This window comes from Schistosoma mansoni, chromosome 2, assembly GCF_000237925.1.
Source record: "Schistosoma mansoni strain Puerto Rico chromosome 2, complete genome".
Classification (NCBI taxonomy): domain Eukaryota; kingdom Metazoa; phylum Platyhelminthes; class Trematoda; order Strigeidida; family Schistosomatidae; genus Schistosoma; species Schistosoma mansoni.
In genome coordinates this window covers 895,704-919,738 of record NC_031496.1, presented here as the reverse complement: position 1 = coordinate 919,738, position 24,035 = coordinate 895,704, and the positions used below count along the sequence as shown (strand labels likewise).

Below are 24,035 nucleotides of genomic sequence, written 5' to 3'. Positions count from 1 at the left end.
CCACCCGCGGGATCTCAACCCAGGTGGTGATCTGAAGCTATGTCAACTCTTCTCCTGGTTTTCACGTCACTCATGGATCTTCCTGTTTTGTTGATGCAAATGTGATCGATGTGGTTTTGTGTAGTGTAATCCGGTGAGACCCATGTAGCTTTGTGTATGTATTGATGTGAGAATATTTTGCCTATCGAATCCTATCGATCAAGATACAACTACGATGGTAGTCTTGGTCATCCAACATTACGTAGACTATGTTAAGATGTTAAGTGGTTGTAAAAGTGTTAGCTAACACTAGCATCCTTCAACAGGGTGTATTGCAATTTTGAGGAAATTTGTGCTCTCAAGAGAACTGGACCGCATAACATCCTGCTTTACAGTTGCAGACGTTATGAACAAGGTATTTGGGTTTCTACTGACCTTCTGGTTGTAAGATCTTTCGAAATGATTAGTCATTGATAGATATCAGGTTGACTACTCTGAATAACAATAAAACGACCGTAGCTTAAAATTATGATTCACACCCCCCCACCTATGAAAAAGTCTTCATATCCTTCCCCTTGGGATTCTTTAAACCTGTGGCTCAACAATATTAAAAATAGTGATTCGGTTATTGTTTCGTGATGGATATTGAAGCCCATAATTTCTGCAGTGATTACCTTTCTAATAGCAATAAGCACATGGTAATTGTCAGTAAATGGTTGTGGAGATCATTGAGTTTGGATTGAAATCATGAATCGATCAATATTAAAGTACCCCTGAAAACCTGGACGACGGTTTCGTTCTAGTACGGAAATCCTCAGTTCTCATCCACGATCCCGTACACGGGATTCGAACTCAAGACCTTCGGTTTCGTGAGCGGACGCTTAACCACCACCAAACCAATGAACCAGCATCCAACCATATTCCTGTTAAACTTCAATCAATCCACGATGGAACGCGACCATCTTCCAAGTTTTTCATGATAGTCTAACTCAATACACATTGGTGTATACACAGATGTATATATCAACTTTCGAAAGAAGAAAGAACCCAGATATGTATCGTATATATATATATATATATAATTGTATCGATTGGAAGTTATTGGATAGTTACATCATTAGCCAAAAGTGATAAACGATAATCTGTTAATACATTTTCATATGAGTTACTCAAACCGGTACGGTACATTTCTTCACGACATTTACAACGTATTTCATAGAAATACTTATTGGATGGTAACAAACTGAGAGCTAGAAGGAATAATGATAAAAAAAAGAGAAATTTGTTAAGCATAGTTAAATAAAGCACAGATGGCGATTGGAGGTAGTCAACAGGAAACCTTGAACCTAGGTTTCGTGTTACTTGGCACTCCTCAACAAGGTGTACCTGTAATCTTGAGGGGACTGATGCTTCCTGACGGATTCGATCCTATGTCATCCAGCTTCACGGTTAAAGACGTTATCAATGAGCTATCCCAGCTGCGAATGAATCCTGTTGGACTGAGATGTATTTAAAATTGATTGATTACCGAATGGTGATCACCTAGACTGGTGGCCACATTGTAATTTGGTCGATAGGATTCGATGTGCACTAAGAAGGACATGACATACATGATATTGATCAACACCCAGTGATCAATCAATTGTAAAGTCTAATTGTTTAAAACGTGAGTTCTAATCTTTTTGTGCTTGTTAACAATTTTGATTACAAGGGTTTATGATTTATAGATAAGATTATCTCATCGGTACAGGGTTGTCGAGATTGCTAAGTTTTTCGTTGAGATCATGAATCGATTGATGTTAGGCTAGCATTGAGAATTTGGAAGCACTTAACGGCTGTTTCGCCCCAGTATGGGATTCCTCAGCAGTGTGCACCCACGATCCCAGTAGCGGGATTCTAACCCAGGACCTTCGATATCGCGCGCGAACGCTTAACCTAGTAATTCGATGTCCTGAGTTCGATTCCTGATGGATACATTAATAAGCAAAGCAGAAAAGTTTTGTAGAACGGTAAAATAGCTGTTCAGTGTTTCTTAGTTTTCAATGGTACATGAAATACGATCAGTCTATAATGAATATTTATAATGATTATTTCTAACTATCATTACAATCAAATATCATTTTAAAGACAACAAAGATGAAACAACCATAGTACCGTCTAATATTACTCTTAATAGAGATGTAATACAGTTAGTTGACAATCTAGGCTGCAGTGATAATTTGGAAGCACTTTTTATGTGTGTTGGATTTTCTATTTCTTGAATGTTTTAGGTGTTTGAAATAGTGTGAATATCCGATAGTCTAGACCTAAGAAGTGAAGTGCCCTTAAATGCGCCGGTACGGTTAAGAGTGGGAGGACTCAGCCCTCTCTCTCTCTCTCTCTCGAAATACTCTCATATAGCCACGAGTATACAGCCATTGCAAAGGAAGTCCTTCTCAATGACTCCTCGCTGCATTACTGTTGTTTAAGAAATTGAGAGGACGAAAAGCGAATATTCGGTGATTTAATCGGTTTGGTGGATATGGAGGATCCAGTTAGAGCAGTTGGAAAACCCTCATTCCAAACCAGTGGTGTACATGGGTTATAGGATCCGAAGGAAACAATTGGTGTATGAACCTAGTGTTGGTCACCGGCTAACATGTGACTGAATCTTCTTACGTTACTCCACTGCCTTGTGGACTAGACCTTTAGGTCAAAGGCTCTAGGTGTGGCCATTTAAGAAAACCACGTGCTTCAGTCTGGGAACCTGGGTAGTGTCACATCCCATACACAAATCAATTGACTTGTGTGGCACGTCTGTGTTCTGTACCCCTTTGTACCAATATTTATAAGAAGTGAAATGGGATTTGAATCAATAATGTACAGTTTTGAAGTCAAACACTCTATAACACTAAACTACCAACTTAGACTCTCTAATAACCTAGATTACTGATAGAATATAGTCTATGATAGTAGTTGCATAAAGTGTTCTACATTCATGAATACAATAATTTCATCTTTATTGTTTTGTTTGTTTTACTTGTCTCAAAGTAAAGTTGAAATCATGAGTCAATGGAAGCTAGACCACCATGGAAAACTTGGACAGCCGTTTCGTCCTATTTTGTAGGACTCATCAGTAGTGCGCATCCACGATCTCGCCTTGTGAGATTGGAACATCTTTGAGTTACAGGACCAGAAGGAAACAAATGGTGTATGAACCATCTGTTGGTCACCGGCTACTATGATACTTCATCTCCTGACATTGCTCCACTGTTTTGTGTATTAGACCTTTTACGTCGAAGGCTCTAAGTGTGACCACTTAAGAAAACCACCCCCTTCGATTTGGGCACCCGGGTAGTATCACACCTCACACACAAATCAAGTGATTTGTGCGACGCATATGTATATATGAACATCATGACTCAATTGAAGCTAGATCATCAAGGAGAAACCTGAAAGCACTGAACAGCTGTTTCATCCTATTTCGTGGTACTCCTCAGCAGTATGCATCCACGATCCTATCTCGCAAGATTAGAACATCTTTGAGTTTTTCCCAAAGTTGAACTCATGAATCAATTGAAGCTAGACTATCAAGGAAAAACCTGGAAGCACCGGATAGCCGTTTCGTCCTATTTTGTAGGACTCTTTAGCGATGCACATCTACGATCCCATCTCGCAAGATTCGAACATCTTTGGGTTTTTCCCAAAGTTGAAATCATGAATCAATTGAAGCTAGACCATGAATGAAAAACCTTAAAGCACTGTACAGCTCTTTCGTCCAATTTCGTGGGACTCTTCAGCAATGCGCATCTACGATCCGATATCGCAAGATTCGAACATCTTTTAAGTTTTTTTAATGAAAACTGAATTACTGAACATTTTACTACCGGATAAGTAAATCTATCGAATTTTTCTTTTTTTTCAACTCATTAGGGCGGTTTCATGAAAGTATCATTTGTCTGTTTATTTTGAAACTAACGATAATAATAATAATAAGCAAATTCATTCATTTCTATTAGGGCGTATATTAATATTAACATACACATTAATTTGTATATTATCTATATAAGTATAAAATTATATAAACCAATATTGTATCCCCCCTTTTTTTGTTTTTTTTTGAAAGAGAGAGAGAGAGAGAGGGAATGATCATAGCAACATAGAAATGAGTACACATGTACGCACGCATGTACACACACACATGCGCACGCACGCACGCATACACGTACGTACGCACGTATGCACGTACGCAAATGTATTCCTCATTTGATAGAATTTAGGGGTTGTTTGAAGAACTCGAGACAATTGAAATCATTGACTATTATTATTATTATTATTAATATTCGTTACCCTGATTGATATTATCAGGATGAATAACAAAGATTATCATGATAGTTAAGTTAATAAAGAAAACTCATATATATCTATATGCAACATACAATAACAATGAGGCTAGTAACAGTTATTATTGATTTGTGTAAGGGTTAGGATATTGTCCGGGTGACCAAACTGAAGTAGGGGTTGCTCTCAGAGACTTTGACCCTAAAGGTCTAATCCACAAGGGAGTGGAGGAACGTAAGGAGATATAGTACCATAGTAACCGGTCACCAATGATTGATTCATACGCCTTTTGTTCCTTCAGGATCCTGGAGCCCGTGTGCACTATTTGTTTGGAATGAGGGTTTTCCAACTCCTCTAGGTGGATTCACCGACTTGGTTAAAGCGTTGAACATTCGTAAACAACAGTAATGCTGCGAGAAGGCAATGATTAGGACTTACCTTGTAGTGGTTGTATGCACATGGTTATGTGAGAGTATTTCGAGAGGAAGAGCAGACTTTCCCCAACCCTTGTCATACCAGGACATTTTGGGGCTTGATGTATAATGAAGCTAACAAATGGCTATGGTTGAACCTAGATATAGTGTTTTAGGTAGAAATATTGATCAGATTGATGAGACTATAAACTTTCGTTCAATAAGTTGACTGTTTATTGAACATGCTTATGTAATAACTAATTTGATGTACAATTCCGATTACAATACAAAAAAAAGTTAGATGAAAGATTAAAATTTAGAATTTACATTGTTAGATCCTGACTGAACACTTACTCACTTACGCCTGTTACCCCCAATGGAGCATAGGCCGCCGACCAGCATTCTCAAGCCCACTCTCTCCTCGGCCTTCCTTTCTAGTTCTATCCAATTGTTGTTCATTCTTCTAATGTGTGTTTGCATTTCTCGTCGTATTGTGTTCTTTGGTCTTCTTCTTTTCCTTTGGCCTTCAGGATTCCATGTGAGGGATTGCGTTGTGCCATAGTTGTATGCTTTCCTCAATGTATGTCCTATCCACTTACAGCGCTTCTTCCTGATTTCTTCCTCCACTGGAATCTGGTTTGTTCTCTCCCACAGTAACTTGTTGCTGATAGTGTCTGGTCAACGGATCCGAAGTATTTTGCGTAGACAACTGTAAATAAACACCTGTATCTTCCGGCTGATGGCTTTCGTAGTTCTCCACGTCTCCGCCTCATACAGTAGAATCGTCTTGACATTTGTATTGAAAATTCTAACCTTGGTGTTGGTTGACAATTTTTTTGAGTTGCAGATGTTCTTCAGTTGTAAATATGCTCCTCTTGCTTTTCCGATCCTCGCCCTCACATCTGCATCAGATCCACCGTATTCATAAATCATGCTGCCCAAATATGTAAAGGTTTCCACACTCTCCAAAGCTTCTCCGTCAAGTGTAATTCGATTGTTGCATGCTACATTGTATCGGAGAGTCTTGCTTTTCCCTTTGTTTATATTGAGACCTACTGCTGCTGAGGCTGTTGTTACACTGTTCGTCTTCTCCTACATTTGTTGTTGCGTGTGTGATAGAAGAGCCAGATCATTTGTGAAGTCTAGATTGTCCAGCTACATCCTATCTGTCCACTGTATCTCGTGCTTCCCTCCAGATGTTGACGTCTTCTTGATCCAGTCGATCACCACGAGAAAGAGAAAGGGTGATAGAAAGCAACCTTGCCTAACATCCCTGAATGAATAACCTACATCTAATTCACATTCTTAGATATTTGAAAGTCTTAAATATAATCCATGACCATATAACAAATAAGATAAGGCATTTGAATCGAACGATTCTGGGTTCGAGTCCCAGAGTAAACATCAACTCTGAGATATAGGTACATCCAGTTGACGAGTCCCAAAAGAAGACGAAACACGCGTCAACCTGGATTCCACTGCTAGCTACTATCCATCTTTAAGATAAAACTATGTTTGAATATACCATTATTTGCAAAGATTTTCAAATCTTATCAAGATAATATTTATCATATGTTAACTAGTGACTGGCTCCAAGAGGTATTTCCTGGATTTCTAGTGAGAAGCAGTAACCAGTGAAGTTCAGCCAGGTGTGTTTTGAGATATCAACTCACTGAAGACAATGGTGAAATGGTTGCTCAACTTCGTGGATTGGTTGAAGTCAGACATTAACAACGTTGAATGTCGGCTCAGTGGCCTAGTGGTTCAGTGCTCTGGCGCGAGACTGGTAGGTCCTGGGTTCGAATTCCGCGAGGCGCGATCGTGAATGAGCACTGCTGAGAAGTCCCACAACAGGACGTAACGGCCGTCCAGTGATTCCATGTTTCCCATGGTGGTCTAGCTTCAATTGACTCATGATTTTAACTATATATAATATTTATTTATTTTTTCTGTCTAGCGTTTTTTTAGTGAGTTAGTATTTCTACGAGATGAGGTCGCTAACCCCATGCTCAACCCTCCTCCTATACCCTGGGCTTAAGACCGTCAGTCACTCTAGAAGAGTTACAGATGGAATCATAACGATAATCCATACTCATAAAACTTTCTTACCTTTTGTAAATTCTTCTTCAGCTTCTTTATACTTCTTTAATTGATATAAAATTTGTCCTTTAGTATAATGTAAATGTGGCCAACATGTTAAATGATCATTTAATTTAGGTAGAATGAGTTGTTCAGCTTGATGAATATCATTCAAGGCTTCTTTTAATAGTTGATCCTCATCATCATCATCATGATGATCACTATTCTTTGATTGATATTTGATCAATCTAATAATGGATCGTAATAACCATGAACTTGGATCTAAACATATTGATTGGTTATTATAATTAAGTAGTATATTAATTATAGTTTCAGATTGTTCAATTTGTCCATGATGTAAATAAATTAATGATTGATGATAATAAGCTAAATGATTTGTTGAATCAAGTTGTATTGCATTTCTTTAAATAGAATTAATAGTAAAGTTTTTTAGTGTAAATCAGTAGTATAATAAGATATAATATATAATAATCATATAGTTGAAATCATGAATCAATTGAAGCTAGACCATCATGGAAAACCTGGAAGTACTGGAAGGCCGTTTCGTCCTCAGCAGTACGTATCCACGATCCCGCCTCACGGGATTCGAACCTAGGACCTATCAATCTCGCGCGCGAGCGCTTGACCTCTAGACCACTGCCCCCAAATGCCGTGGTATGGCCGAGAGTGGGGAGAGTCCGCTCTCCCTCTTGAAATGCTCTCACATGGCCACACGTATATAGTCTCTGCCAAGGAAGTCCTACTCACTGACTTCTCATAGCATTAATGTTGTTTACGAAATTGAGAGGATGAAAAGCGAATGCTCGGTGCTTTAACCGGGTTGGTGGACACGGAAGTTCCACCTAGGGGAGTTGGAAAACCCTGATTCCAAACCAATGGTGCACATAGGCTCCAGTATCCTGAGGTAACAAATGGCGTATGAATCAATCGTTGGTCAACGGATACCATGAGACTGAATCTCCTCACGAAGCTCCACTGCATGGTGGATCAAATGTTTAGGTCAAAGGCTCCGAGTGTGGGCATATGTATCTGGTGCTTCCTTGTACCAATATTTATGTGTTTAAATAAATAAATAAACTAGACCGCTGAGCCGGCATCCAACGGTGTTAATGTCTAACTTCAAACGATCCACGAAATTGAGCGACACATCCACCATTTTCTTCAGTGTGTTACTATCTCACAACAGTTCTGGTTTAACTCCACTAATCACTGCTTCCCACTAGAACTCAAGGAAATACATCTTGGAGCTAATCACTAGTGAGCATTTGATACGACCATCCAGTGCTTCCAAGTCTTCCATGGTGGTCTAGCTTCAATTGACTCATTATTTCAACTATAAAATTACTAAAATCTCCATAGATTCCCTTTTGATAATAAAATCTTAGTTGTACAGAATGTAGTTTGGCGAGTCTTCGAAAAAAAACTGCCTATAGATCTTCTAGAGTTACTGCCAGTCATAATCTAGGGTAAAGTAGGATGGTCCAACGTGGGGTCGGCAATACCATCCCACAGGAAGAAAAAACAATGTTGAAAAATACTAAGGAGATTAAACAAATTAAACAATTTAAACTCTACTCACCGAGTTGAAGAAAGAAACATGACACTTGAGAATGAAAGACAAGATTTTTTGGAAGTCATGAGTTCGATGCTCCTCCTAACAATCAGAGCAAAAATTAATATATAGGTAGATGGAATGCTTGGACAAAGTGGTAGACCGGAAAGATCGATCGAATAACTGTGGAAACGAGTAGATACAACTAGGCGGTTTGTAGACTAAGTGAAATTCATTGGAAAAAAGCTGAACACAAAAAATTAGATTTGGGAGAGATGTTACTGTACTCGGATCAAGAAGAGGAAAATGCTCTACACATTCAGGGAGTTGCTCTGATGCTATCTAAAGAATGCACATATTGGGTGGGAACTTCATGGACACAGGATTATCAAAGCATCCTTCAAAACAAACAAGGAGGATATCATAATTTATGTTATCCGAAGTTATGCACTCACCAATGATAGTAACGACAGCGATAAAGATCAGTTCAATGACAGCCTGCAGTCGATCAAATCGAAGTTTTCAGAAAAGGATCTGACAATCCTGATGGGAGGCCTAAACGCCAAAGTCGGAATGGACAACATCGGTTATGATGATATGATGGGACGAAAAGAAAAGTGTGGATAAGAGAACCTTACAAAACTTTCTCCGACACTATGGTGTTCCTGAGAAGATCGTCAACATGATCCAGAATTTATACGACGGACTACAGTTCAAAGTGGTTCATGGAGGACAGTTGACAGATACATTCCAAATGAGGATCGGAGTCAGACGAGTCTGCCCATTCTCTACATTTCTTATTTTTCTGATGGTGGACGACTGGATCATGAAAACCTCGAAATCTGAGAGGAAGCACGAATTATAATAGATATTTCGGAATCAATTAGAAGATTTGGACTTGAAAGATGACCTGGCCCTTCTATCCCATACACATCAATAAATGCAGATGAAGACAATCAGTGTAGCAGCAGCCTCTGCATCAGTAGGCCTCAACATACACAAAAGAATAAGCAAGATCCCCAAATGCAACACAGAGAACAACAACTCAACCACACTTGATCCAGAAGCTCTGGATGAGGTGGAAATATTTACGTACCTGGTCAGTATCATCAATGAACAGAGAGTATCTGATACAGACGTAAATTCGAGGATTGACAAAGTGAGGGCTGCATTCTTACAGTTGAAGAACATATAGGACTCAAAACAACTGTCAACCAATATCAGTGTGAGAATCTTGAATACGAACGTCAAGAGAGTTCTACTGTACTAAGCTGAAACTTGGAGAACTACCACAACCATCATCAAAAATGTACAAGTATTTCGAAACAATTGTCTACACGAGATACTCAGTGTCTGTTCGTCGGATACCATCATCAACAGCCTACTATGGAAGAGAACAAACCAGCTTACAGATGAGGAAGAAATTAGGAAAAGACGTTGAAAGTCGATAGGACATATATTTCGGGAATCATCAAGCTGCATCATGAAGCAAGTACTAACTTGGAATATTGAACGGAAACGGAAACGGGGAAGGCCAAAGAAGACACTGCTTCGACAATTGGAAGCACCCATGAAAATGATGAATAACAAGTGAAAATGATTGCCGAGGACATAATTGGATGAAGAATATTGTTGGGTGACTTATGCTTCTCCATGATGTGTAACAGGCGTAAGTAAGTAAGTCTTTGAAAAATTCCTGTTTGTATCTAGGAATTAAATTTAAGGCATTATGATGTTAAAACAAGTATTAGTTCTTTTTTTGACAAGAAGTTCCCATTTTTTTGATGATTTATTAAACAGTATCCTTTTTTGGTACGAAATATCATGATAAGTAATATTAGTTGCTAGGAATATTCGTAATAAAGTAAAACGTTTGTAATGGAGATTATTCAACTCTGAGTTGACTTATGGGGGTGTTTATTGGCTATCATGAATGAGCTACTGTTTCAAATTCAACTTGATTAACATCAGAGCTCATAGTTTTTAATTAGAACTTGTAATGATTTAGTTAAAGTCCATGTCAACAGACTTTTATTTGAAGTTCTAGTGAGAAGCAGTGATCAGTGGAGTTCAACCAGGTCTATTGTGAGATATCAACTCACTAAATACATCGGTGAATATGTCGCTCAATTTCGTGGATTGGTTGAAGTTAGACATCAATACCGTTGGATGTCGGCTCAGTGGTCTAGAGGTTAAGCACTCGCGCGCGAGACTGATAGGTCCTGGGTTGGAATTTCGCGAGGCAGGATCGTGGATTCACACTCCTGAGGAGTCTCACAATAGGACGAAACGGCCATCCAGTACTTCCAGGTTTTCCATGATGGTCTAGCATCAATTGATTCATGATCTCAACTATTAAAAGCATCTATTCAATATGAAGTTATATATCAAACAAATCATTATAATGTATATCTTACTTGAAATCAATCATAGCAGGCATCAATTGATGATTACGAAAATATGCAACACCACGATTGACAAGATATTTTGCAGAATAATGATTTAAACGAATTGCAGTTGTAAGATCATCAATAGCACATTGTGGTCTTCCAAGTTGTAAATATATAATAGCTCTACAATCATAAGCATCAGCTAGCAATCTGTTATGATCTTCAGATGAAGATGTTTGCTTCTTACCAATGAATTCATTAGAATTAGATTCTTGATAATCATAATATATATTTAGAGTATGTGTAATTTGTTTTAATGCATCATTTAAACGTCCTAAAACCTGAAGGTCAAATTGAAATAGAACACAATATAATTTAGTTGTTATTCATTCAAACACATAACTATTGGTATAAAGGGGCACCAGATACATATGTGCCAAACAAGTCACTTGATTTGTGTATGGAATGTGATACTACCCAAGTTCCCCAACTGAAGAGCTTGGTTTTCTTAGGAGGCCACTCCCCGAGACTTTGACTTAAAGGTCTGATCCGCAAGGCGATAGAGCAACGTAAGGAGATATAGTCCCATTGTAGCTGATGGCCAATAATTGGTTTATAAGCCATTTGTTCTCTCAGAATCCTGAAACCCATATGCACCGTTCGTTTAGAATGATGGTTTTCCAACTGCTCTAAGTGGATCCTCCATATCCACCGAACCGGTAGAAGCATCGAACATTCACTTTTTGTCCTCTCAATTTAATAAACAACAGTAATGCAGTGAGAAGTCAGTGAGTAGGACTCCCCTGACAGTGATTGTATGCACGTCACCATGAGAGAGCATTTGGAGAGGGAAAGCGGACTCTCCCCATTCTCGGCCGTACCAGCGCATAAAACTGATTAAATAACTACCATTCAGAAAGAAAAATCTAAACAAATATACCAAATAATTGTACAGTATCTTAAAAGCGAATTAAGTCCACATATAGCATAACAGAGATCGCTTAGTTAGAGATCGACAGAGAAACATGATAGTGTCAATTCAGCTTTAATCATTTGAATATTCCTTATAAACATAATCTGGTTTTGGAAGCCTAATTAGACACCATATCAAGGAATCATTCAAAGCTATTGTCTACCAAATCTTCTTTCTTTTGTTTTAAAACACATTTGACTAAACTAATTTCAAACTTTTAATAGTTGAATTCATTAGTTAATTGAAGCTAGATCACCATGGAAAACCTGGAAGTACTGGATGGCCGTTTCGTCCTATTGTGGAACTCTTCAACAGTGCACATCCACGATCCCGCCTCACGAGATTCGAACCCAGGAGCTACCAGTCTCGCACCAGAGCGCTTAACCACTAGACCGGCATCCGATCGATGCGCACTGCTGAGGAGTTCCACAATAGAACGAAACAGCTGTCAAGCAGTGCTTCCAGGTTTTCTATAGTGATCTAGCTTCCACTGACTCATGATTTCAACTATGAAAAATATTGAAATCTTCACTAAATCCCTTCTCAAAACAAGTAAATATCAATACTTTCTGTTAGGATAGTACATTTTGCGTGTGTGTGTGCGTGTGTGTGTATGTATCTACGTATATATATACACACATGGTGATATGAACTCATTTGTCTATATATTTATATCTAATGAATAAACGAATTGAATTAGTAAACAATTTTCAGGTATCTATACAGGCGTATCCCTCAAAAATAAAAAAATAAAAAATGACCCATAGTGATATACTACTGTAAATAATAATAATAGTAATATTATTGTTGATTTTATTGATTTATTTATTATTTACATTACATGGATGATTTGTAAATAAACAACTGCAACTTAAGTTTCACCCAGTTTGACGTACGTTTCGTCCTATTTGGGACTCGTCAGCGGAATATACCTATATCACAGAGTTCATGTTCACTCTAGCCAGGACTCGAACCCAGTATCGTTTGCTTCAAATGCCATCACGTTATCCATTTAGTTACTGAGTCCGGATAACAACCTGCTTATGATTTCAGGCAATATCGAGGCATTCCGCATAGGATGCACATATGCTAACACGAGACTGATCAATTACAGTCCAAAATAACAATAGGAAGATATAAGTAAACAACAACAACAACAACGAATGAATATTTATTTAAATTCACTTAGTATTGTTTGTTTGAATCTTCCCATTGATGTTTTAGGACTGCAACTGGTCAGTCTCCAATTGGCATATGTGCATACTGTGCGTATTGCCTTAATATAGCCTTAATTCACAAGCATTATGAGCAAAGATGGATAGTGGGTAACAGTGGGATCTAGTTTGACGCGCGTCACTTCGTCCTATTTGGGACTCGTCACTAGCTGGATGTATCTGCATCTCAGATTTGTTGATGTTCACTCCGAGACTCGAACTCAGTACCTTTCACTTCAAACGCCATCGCATTATCCACTCGGCCACTGAGTACTGATAGCCACTTGCTTGTGCAATGGGATGAAGATATCTTCACTTGTTGTTGTTTATTTGTATCTTCCCATTGTTATTTTGGACTGCAATTGAGTTTTAGAGTGAACGTCAACTTTGATATGCAGGTATATCTAGCTGATGAGACCCAAACAGAACGAAACGCGTGTCAAACTGGATTCCACTGCTAGCCATTATCCATAAATGCTTATAAAGCTTATGACTTCAGGCAATATCGAGGCATTCCGCATAGGATGTACATATGCCAACAACAGACTGATCAATTACAATCCAAAATAACAATAGGAAGATACAAGTAAACAACAGTAACAACAAGTGAATATTTATTTATTTGTTTTGTTTAAATAAACTTCTCTTTTCCTCCTTGTTGTTGTTGTCGTCGTCGTCGAAAGTTTCATTTCAGTTTATAGTTAAATAGTATATTCCGCCCCCCCCCCCTTAGTTCATTATTGTTTTTTCTAGACAATCTATGAACTCATCATACTCAAACTGATACTTCCTTATTATTATTATTATTATTCATTTTGTTGTCTTGGCTACTGTATTCTGTCCAATGTATATCTCCCATCATTAGTATAAGGGGTTATTTATTTATGATAGAAATAGATTAAGTATTTCCTATAGATGAGACTTTGATTTGCGTGCACTATTGTGTTTATCATTGTTATAGTTGCTGTTGTGATTATGATTATTTTTAATACTGTGAAAGGGATAAATAGTTAATTCAATTGTTTATAAATTGCTTTGTCAAAGGAATTAAGAGTTTTAGAGAAATTTAAGAACTGTGGTGTATACTACTTATGTCGACAGATATAAGTAGTATGTATATGTGTATTATTATTTAATCATTGGTACCAGGAAGCATCAAATAGATATGCGCCATATAAATCATTCGAGGACTGGGATACTGTCTGGATGCTTAAACCGATGAGTCACTCTCCCAGACTTTGACATAAAGTTCTAATCCACAAGGCAATGGAGTAACGTAAAGAGATATAGTACCATAGTAGACGGTGATCAACAATAGGTTTATAAACCATTTGTTTCCTTCAGATCCTGGAGTTCATGTGCACCATTGATGTGGAATCAGGGATTTCCAATTCCTCTAGGTGGACCTTCTGTGTCCACCAACCCGGTTAAAGCGCCGGACATTCGCTGTTCGTCTTCTCAATTTCGTAAACAACAGTAATGTCGCGAGAAAGTAGTGAGTAGGACTTCCCCTGTAGTGGTTGTATGTACGTGGCCATATGAGAGCATTTCGAGAGGGAGCGTTGAATCTCTACACTCTCGGCCGTACACCAGTGTGCTTGACCATACTGTTTTTAACTCCATTAGTATGTAACACCAATGACAAGTCAAAACCCTGACATTAGAAGGCCAGGTCAACCTGAAGAAGGGAGAAACTATTCAATGTTTACTAAGTATCCGCTTAATAAGAACTAGTAAAAGGTTGAAACGATTCCATATAGAATTAGGAAGATATAACATATTTCAGAGTAGATTGAGCATTACAATGTCGATTGTCAGACATTGAAGTAACCGCAAACACGTTTTACCTTCTATTCAAGAAGATTCGGATGGAGGAACAAGTGCCAACGGACTGAAAAGAAGAATACTTCATCAAGATACCAAAGAAAGGAGATCTGAGCAAATGTGAGAATTACAGAGGCATCGATTTGTTGTCAGTACCAGGAAAAGTTTTCAATAAAGTGTTGCTGAACCGGATAAAAGACACAGTAGACGACCAACTTCGAAATCAATAGGCTGGATTCCGTAAGGATCGGTTGTGCACAGATCCAATCGCGACACTATACATCGTCGTGGAACAATCAGTTGAGTAAAGTTCGTTACCATACATCAACTTCATTGACTATGAGAAGGCGTTTTACAGTTTGGACCGGAGAACGTTATGGAAACTTCTTCAACAATACAAAGTTCCTCAGAAGTTTGTCAAAATTATCCGGAACTCATACGACGGACAGGGTTGGATGGAGAATATTGGTGTTCGGCATATGCTCCTCCACGAGGGGTAACAGGCGTTAGTAAGTAATTACATTGACTTTATATATATACATAATAATAATAATATACTTTCTATTTACCTGTAAACACATTGATAAACCAATACTAGCTTCCAAGTTTAATTCATCCATTTTTAAAGCAAATTCATATACACTTAATGCTTGATTCCAAAGCTTCATTGAATGATTTATACCCATTTTGATATTATAACCTTCATAATCCATTAAACAATTAGCATAGGCAATATGTCCTTTTAGAAAGTTTGGTTGTTGAATGGTTAAATGATGTAGTATCTGTCCTGCTTTAGTATACATTTCAAGTCTAATAGTAATAAGTAAACAAAAAAAGGAACATGATAAGAACAAACTCAATTGATACTATTGGTTCATTTTATATAGTTGAGATCATGAATCAACTGAAGCTAGAATGTCATGGAAAATCTGAAAGTACTGAATGACCGTTTCGTCCTATTGTGGGACTCTTCTTCAGCAGTGCGCATCTACGATCCGGCCTCATGAGATTAGAACTCAGGACCTATCAGTTTCTGGTCAAATTTAAGATATTTCTCATAGAACATGCTTACATTTCCTGAGGATTTTAATAGTCAAGATTAAATTACAAGTAATTTCTATGATCTATTAATGAGTATCATTGATTTGGCACAGTGCCAAGACTTTTCACTTTCTAGATGTTTCTAGAAAAACTTTTATTGGAAGCGTTTTAGCGTTTTTAGAACCTTTGTTGATCATGTTTGAGGAATAATAACATCATAACTTGGTCATAAACTTAAAAAAAATTGACACTTTAAGTAATATAGTGATACAATTATTGGTTTTAAAGACATTAAATTGGTTATTAACTATCAATGTACAATGAAAGAATGATGATAAGATTCAAAAAGTAAACAACAAAAGGTTATGGAAGTAAGACATTTATCTCCAGAGATCATAGATCAATTAATGTTAGATCACCATTGAAAACCTGGACGAACTGGACAACCGTTTCGTCCTAGTATGGAATTCCTCAGCACACTGCTGAGGAATTAACTAATGATCTAACAACAATTGATTCATGATCTCGATCAAAATACTTAACAATCTCCACAACTTCATATTGATATTTCCAGAGAGTTCATTTTAATAGTTGTTAGAATGTTCAAAGAAAACAAATCATAGTTAGTATTAGTGACTTATTACATATACCAAAACTTTATAGGTATTCTTTAAATTTCAGTTGTATTGGACGAATCGTTGTGATGAAGAGTTTAAAAGTAAGATTACACAATTTTATTAGTTGAGATCATGAATAAATTGAAGCTAGATCGACATGGAAAATCTGGAAGTACTGAATGGCCACTTCGTCCTATTGTGGGATTCCTCAACAGTGCGCATTCACAATCCCGACTGTCGAGATTCCAACCCAGGATCTATCAGTTTCTGGTTAAATGTAAGATATTTCTCATAGTAAATGCTTACATTCTGTGAGAATTTTAATGGTGAAGATTAAATTACACATTAATTTCTATGATCTGTTAATGAATATCATTGATTTGGCACAGTGCCAAGATTGTATAGGTTATATTCCCATTGACTAATAAGTCATGTAATCATTAGCCGAGCATCAACTTGCAACTATATCATTACTATTCAAGATAGAAGAATCATTTTAATATTTGAGTCGTTTGTGTTGGTTGACCACATAATTCTTCATTATTAGAAATGAAGTGAATGAAACTCATTGGCAAAGGAAAAAAACATATTTCATCTAACACAGGTATGAAAATATTTACTTAATCTGATCATGATATATTCGAAAGAAGCCAGGGGAGAATTTCTACAAATAAACATATGGAACTCAAAACAACTCTTAACTAACTTCAAAGTGAGAATCTTCAATACAAACGTCAAGACAGTCCTACTGTACGAAGCTGAAACGTGGAGAACTATTACATCCATCGTCAAGAAGGTACAAGTATTTATAAACAGTTGTTTGCGCAAAATACTCAACATTCACTGGCCGAATACTATCAGTAACAGCGTTTTATGTGAGAGGACAAACCAGCTTCCATCTGAAGAGGAAATTAGGAAAATACGTTGGAAGTGGATGGGACATACATTGAGGGAATCACCAAACTGCATCATGAGACAATCCCTAACTTTGAATCCAGAAGGGAAGCGGAAAATAGGAAGGCCAAAGAACACATTACGTCAGGAAATAGAAGCAGATATGAGAAGGATTAATGTTAACTGGAAAGAATTGCCCAGGATGGGGTTGGATGGAGAATACTGGTGTGCGGTCTATGTTCCTCGACGAGGGGTAAGTAATATTCTAATGAATCTCTACTTCGTTACTATTCAATCAAAGACAATATTTTCTATATACAGATATAAAGAGTTAACTATATGTAAAGGGAAAGTTATAAGTCAACATTTTACTATCAGGAAGGAAATGGAAGTCAATCTCCTGAGCATATAGTAAGTAATTCTGATGAGTTATAGCAGTTCTAAAATAATCCCGATCTAACGACTGAGTTCTGTGCTAAATTTTGGATTCAAAAGATGAAGTTTGCATTATCATGGAAAAAAAAACAAAATGAAGAACTCTTAGGTATTGGTTTCAATCTCCAATGAAGTCATGGGTGTACGTCAATATAAAGTTTCATACTAAGATGAAACATTATAAGCAAAGATGGATAGTGGCTAGAAATGGAATCCAGAACGCGCGTTCCATCCTATTTAGGACTCGTCAGCTGGATGTACCTGCGTCTCAGAGTTGATGTTTACTCTGTGACTTGAACCCAGTATCTTTCGCTTCAAACGCCATCGCGTTATCCACTTAGCTACTAAGTCCTAATAACCACCTGCTTGTGCGATGAGGTGAAGTTTAAATAAGAGACACACCAGTTGCAGTCCTCAACATCAGTAAGAAGATTCAAACAAACAATACTAAGTGAATTAAAACAAAACAGCTGTCCAATACTCTCACATTTTCAGTAGTTCACTAACTAATTTCAATCGATGATGTAAACTTTGAACATACAACAACCTTCATAAATGTCTTATCCTAAAATATGTTTTGAATGTGTTGAATTCATGAGTCGAATAAAGCTGGATCACATTGGAAAACATGGAAGCACTCCTCAATAGTGCGCAGCCACAATCCCGCTCGTGGTATTTGAACCCAGGACTTTTGATCTAAGTGCTTACTTGTAATCCTGAGGGGGAACATCGAGAATTGAAAGTGGACATGAAAAAGATGAATAGCAACTGGAAAACATTAGTCCAAGATAAAGTTGAATGTAAAATGTTGATGAGTAACCTCTGCTCCTTCATGAATGTTAACAAGAGTACAACAGTACTTTAACCATCTCAATAGTTTCTTACCTTTGATGACAAATACCAATGGTATACATTAATTTAATCAATAATTCTGAGATCACTTTAGTTGTCTCATTATTTTCATTATCATGGGTTGAATTCATGAATTTATCCATAATCATTTTAGCTTGATATAGATCATTTATAGCTTTATGATAATCTTGATACTTTTCCATATAGATAATAGATCTATTAATGAAACTATAAAGTTGAATAGATCCATATAAAGTACCATATTGAATAGCATAATGATAATCCTAAAGATCGAATACAAAAAGAATGGTGAATATGAAAATATTAGAAAAAGAAAAATACGATAACATCATGATTTGAATAGTTGAGATCATGAATCAATTGAAGCTAGATCATCATGGAAAACCTGGAAGCACTGGACGGCCATTTTGTTTAATTGTAGGACTCCTCAGCAGTGCGCATCCATGATCCCGCCTCACGAGATTCCAACCCAGGACCCATTAGTTTCGCACGAAAGCGCTTAACCTTTATACTACTGTGCCAAAGATGATGGACCTGAAAGCACTGGATGGCCATTTCGTTCTATTGTGGAATTCCATTGGATGCCGGCCAGCTCAGTGGTCCAGAGGTTGAGTGTTCGAGCTCGAGTTTGATAGGTCCTGAGTTCGGATCTCTTGAGGCAGGATTGAGAATGCGTAGTAGCTGAGGAGTCTCACAATAGAACGAAATGACCGTCCATTACTTCCAGATTTTCTATGATGGTCTAGCTTCAATTGACTAATGATCTCATCTATTAAAAAAATCATAATTGTTAATTATACAGTAATGGTAATCATTAATTCAATCCTCTTGGATGAACTTTAAAGGGTTATTAAGAATATTAAGAGTCTGTAACTATCATTAAACAAATGTCCGACGTCTGTCGTGAGTTTTTTTTTTATAAAATTGGTCATTATTTAACATGAAATTTAGGATGAAACTATAGTTTGTGTGCGAATCAATCAGATATAAGAAAATAGGTCTAGGATTTTGGCGCGAAATTCATTCATCCATTTGGCTAAGTAACGTTTTAACATCATACCTGACATCAGTTTGTAATAAAAACTCTTAATGTAATTCCTAGCCCTAACCATCAAGTGTAAATCATAATTCTAATCCTTCACACTGGTATATAATCTTCGTTTAGTCCTGGTTAGTAGAAGGACATTCTAAAGGTCACTTTAGTGTCGCTCAAAGGTTGTCCATAAACGTTGTTTTGACCGAAATAATTCTGACTCACAACTTACCCATTATACTTATTTTAGTGACCGGAGATCTGACTCCAGTTTGATAGGGTGATTATCGTTACCGAATGATTGCTGCCAAAATATACATCCAAGTTATCCTCGTATATTTTCATCGACTTAAATTGCGTTACTGAATGACGGAATTAAATAAGTCAAATACGAGAATGAAGTTTTGAATTCGTATATTTTGTTTAATCATTGATCGGAACAGACAATCAGAGAGACGCAGCGAAGGAAGCAAAACAAAATGACGCTCACTGGAGAAGACATATAGACCAACTCAATTTAGCCAACTTACTTACTTACTTACTTAATTCTGTTACCCATCGTCGAGGAGCAAAGGCCGCACACTAGCATTCTCCATCCAACTCTGTCCTAGGCAATCCTTTCCACTTCTTTCCAGTTAACATTCATCCTTTTCATATCTGTTTCTAGTTCCCTTCCGGATTTTGAATTAGCGATTGCCTCGTGATGCGGTTTGGTGATTCCCTCAATGTATGTCCCATCCACTAAGAACGTCTTTTCCTAATTTCCTCTTCAGGTCGAAGTTGATTTGTCCTCTCCCATAAAACGGTGTTGCTGATAGTATCCGGTCACAGAATGCCGAGTATTTTGCGTAGACAACTGTTTATAACTGTTTGTACCTTCTTGATGATGGATATAGTAGTTCTCCGAGTTTCAGCTCCATACAGTAGGACTATCTTGACGTTCGTATTGAAGATTCTCACTTTGAAATTAGTTGACAGTTGTTTTGAGTTTCATATGTTCTACAATTGTAGGAATTCTGTCCTTGCTTTGTGGATCCTCATCCTTATAGCTGTTCATCAATGATGCTACCCAGGTATGTGCAATTTACCCTAGCGTGAATCTATATTTCTAGTCAGTTAACAATAAGTTACAGTCATGTAATGAATAAAAGTGTACACATACATACGTCATATGAAAAAAAACAATCAAGTTTGATAAATGAATACTTGAAAAAAGGTCAAAATGTGACTCAAGAAGAATGGATAAATAGGTCTATTCAGAAGCTAGAATAAGTTATATAGGCTTAACACAGTAACTAACACCCCCAAAACCTGAATTTTATACTACTGAAAATATTTTTAAGTAGACTGTTCAATATTACGAAATTAATTTACTCACTTCAATTGCTTCATCCCATTTATTATATATTTGATGACATAAACCACGATGATAATAAGCTAAAGATGATCTTTGATCTTTTTCTATAGCTATATTCAAATCAGCTTCACAGAAATCATAAGTTTTTAATAAATATTTAAATACACCACTAAAGGGAAGGAAAAAATACATAAAGTCAATATTTAAACAATAATCAGAAGGGGGTATCGTGGAGATTTTAGTAATTTTATGTAGTTGAGATCATGAGTCAATTGAAGCTAGACCACCATGGAAAACCCGTAAGCACTGGTCGGCTGTTTAGTTCTATTGTGGGACCGTTAGATTCCGGCTCAGTGATCTATCGGTTAAGTGCTCTGGCGCGAGACTGATAGATCATGGGTTGGAATCTCACGAGGCAGGATCGTGGATGCGTACTGCTTAGGAGTCCCATAATAAGACGAAGCGGCCGTTCAGTGCTTCCAGATTGTCCAGGAGGGTCTAGCCCCAAGTGACTCATGATCTCAACTATATAAAAAATATGTATTTATTATATCAGTTATTTATATAGAAAACATTATGGTTTTAGTTTTATTACTACTTCACTATTTTTGTTACTAAGTATTCTGGGTTCCATCGTCACAAGACAAGACCTCACATGTAATCCCGAAGGTTAAATGTTCGCGTGTGAGGCCAAAGGTCTAAGGTTCGAGTCCCATTTATGCGGTCATGGATGCGTACTACTGAGGAGTTCTATACTAGGATGAAACGGTCATCCAGTGCTTCCAGGCTTCCCATGAAGGTCTAGCTTAAAACGACTCATGTACTCAACTATTACATTACTACAATCTGCACAACATCCCCATTCTGATAATATCTGTTTTTCATAAACTGATTTACAAAGGCTTGTTGTATTTGGACAAGAAACCTTTAGATGATTTTGTTAATGAGTGTGAATTAAAATGTAAATCCTCTATTAGTATCAACTTAGTTCTAGATTTGATGTTGTTTGATTTTCTTTGGACGCACATCCGGAGCCTTTTACCTGAAGATCTAATCAACAAGGCAGTGGAGCATCGTGAGGAGATGCAGTAGCCGGTGACCAACGATTGATTCATATGTCATTTGTTCCCTCAGGATACTGGAACCCATGTGGACCATTGGTTTGGAATCAGGGTTTTCCAGCTCCTCTAGGTGGATCCTCCGTGTCCACCAACGCGGTTAAAGCGCCGGGTATTCACTTTTCGTCCTTTCAGTTTCGTAAACAACACCCCTGTTACGAGAAGCCAGTGATTAGGACTTCCCTGGCAGAGGCTATATACTTGTGGCCATGTGCGAGCATTTTGAGAGTGAGAGCGGACTCTCAGCCGTACCAGGGCATTTGGCGGCATTGGAAAATTGGAAACAATGAACTATTTTATCAATTAAAGCGTTATTACTTAACAATTACCGATAAATCCATATTCTTGTCCATTCTGGTCTTCTATGAATAACTTCATTACAATTTAAGATAGCTTTTGTATAACGTTGATTTATACCAAAGTAAATAATTCTTGTCAATAAACATTGATCAATGATATTAACATATTTAATAGGTCCATTGAAATGGATTGGATTAACCGATGACTTGTTCGAATGGATCAATACTAATGCTTGACTTATATCATCTAGTACATTATCATTGAAATTGTCTGGTAAGATAGTTTCTCCTTGATGTTGTAAAGCTATTAATCGGCAAGCAGATTGTGCACGATATAAGTAAACCTTATGGATAAAGTTCAGTTATTGAAAATCCAATGAATTAGTAAGAGGTAAATTATCATGATGATATACTTTTAAATAGAATCATTTTAAGCAAAGATGGATCGTGGCTAGCAGTGGAATCCAGGACGCGTGTTTCGTCATATTTGGGACTCGTCAGTTGGATGTACCTGCATCTGAGTTAATGTTCACTCTGGGACTCGAAGCCAGTACTTTACGCTTCAAACGCCATAGCATTATCCATTCAGCTACTGAGTCCTGATAACCACTTGCTTGTGCAAAGACGAAACGTGCGTTATGGATTCCACTGCTAGCCACTATCCATCTTTGCTCATAATGCTTGTGAAATAAAGCTATATCGAGGCAATACGCACAGTATGCACATATGTCAATTGGAGACTGACCAGTTGCAGTCCTAAAACATCAATGGGAAGATTCAAACAAACAATACTAAGAGAATCATTTTAGTTCAATGATTTCGACTTATGAAACTTACCATTACGCTTTAATTGATCTTTAGTTTCGTGCTCGAATGAAAAACTTCTAGACTGCTGACTTGAAACATAGTAGTGTTCAAGTCTAACATGCATCACTCCATGATATTCTGTGACCACTTTCCATTGTCTTAGGAGGGCGACTGTCTCACACCTGACATAGTTGAACTGTAATAGTCACAATTTCTCAATAGAACTCCAAGAATTTCCACTCGAAACTAGTCACTAATGAATACATGATGACTTTCAGTATAGAGTTTTGAAGATTAATGAGTTCCAATGAAATCACATAGTTAGACTTGTGGACTACTATATCCCAACTTAGCGGTCTAGAGGCTAGACATTCCAGCGCCAGATTGAAGGTCCTGTATTTGATTTTATCATACAGATTCACGAATCTACATTACTGAGTCGTAACATACAGTGATGAAATGTCCATCTAGTGATTCCAAATACTTTTTATAAACAGCTTCCTTCTAATCTGTTGCACTATGCTGACGAAATATACCAGTGAAAAAGTTTAATAAACAGAGTATTAGATATGTAGAAGCTTGTTCAGTTTGAAAGATAATTTACAACAAAAATTAACTTCATCTTGAAGTTACCTTGAAAATCAGTAAACATCAGATACCGCAGAAGAGTTTGAGACTTCAGCACTACAGAGTGACCTTCCTTACAGACTAATTTTGGAGATGGACTACAGAATGTCTATACTAAACTGATTTTGAATTATAGGCAAAGATGGATAGTGGATGGCAGTGGAATCTA

At 37.2% G+C, this 24,035-nt stretch overlaps 1 protein-coding gene and 1 non-coding gene across 2 annotated transcripts in view; both read right to left on the bottom strand.

The window, feature by feature from the left end:
- Positions 1–1,077: 1,077 nt before the first annotated feature.
- Positions 1,078–24,035, bottom strand: part of Smp_139860 (putative o-linked n-acetylglucosamine transferase, ogt) — a gene marked incomplete at both ends in the record, with an annotated part of 66,500 nt that continues 43,542 nt past the window's right edge. Inside the window, 5 exons of the mRNA XM_018795255.1 lie at positions 1,078–1,229; positions 6,822–7,213; positions 10,782–11,095; positions 15,335–15,504; positions 18,654–18,888. Of these exons, the coding sequence (XP_018649586.1) occupies positions 1,078–1,229; positions 6,822–7,213; positions 10,782–11,095; positions 15,335–15,504; positions 18,654–18,888 (1,263 nt within the window). The remainder of the gene's footprint in view (positions 1,230–6,821; positions 7,214–10,781; positions 11,096–15,334; positions 15,505–18,653; positions 18,889–24,035) is intronic.
- Positions 13,142–13,214, bottom strand: Smp_tRNA_01987_Pseudo_TTG.1.1. Its single transcript has one exon. It is a non-coding gene (tRNA).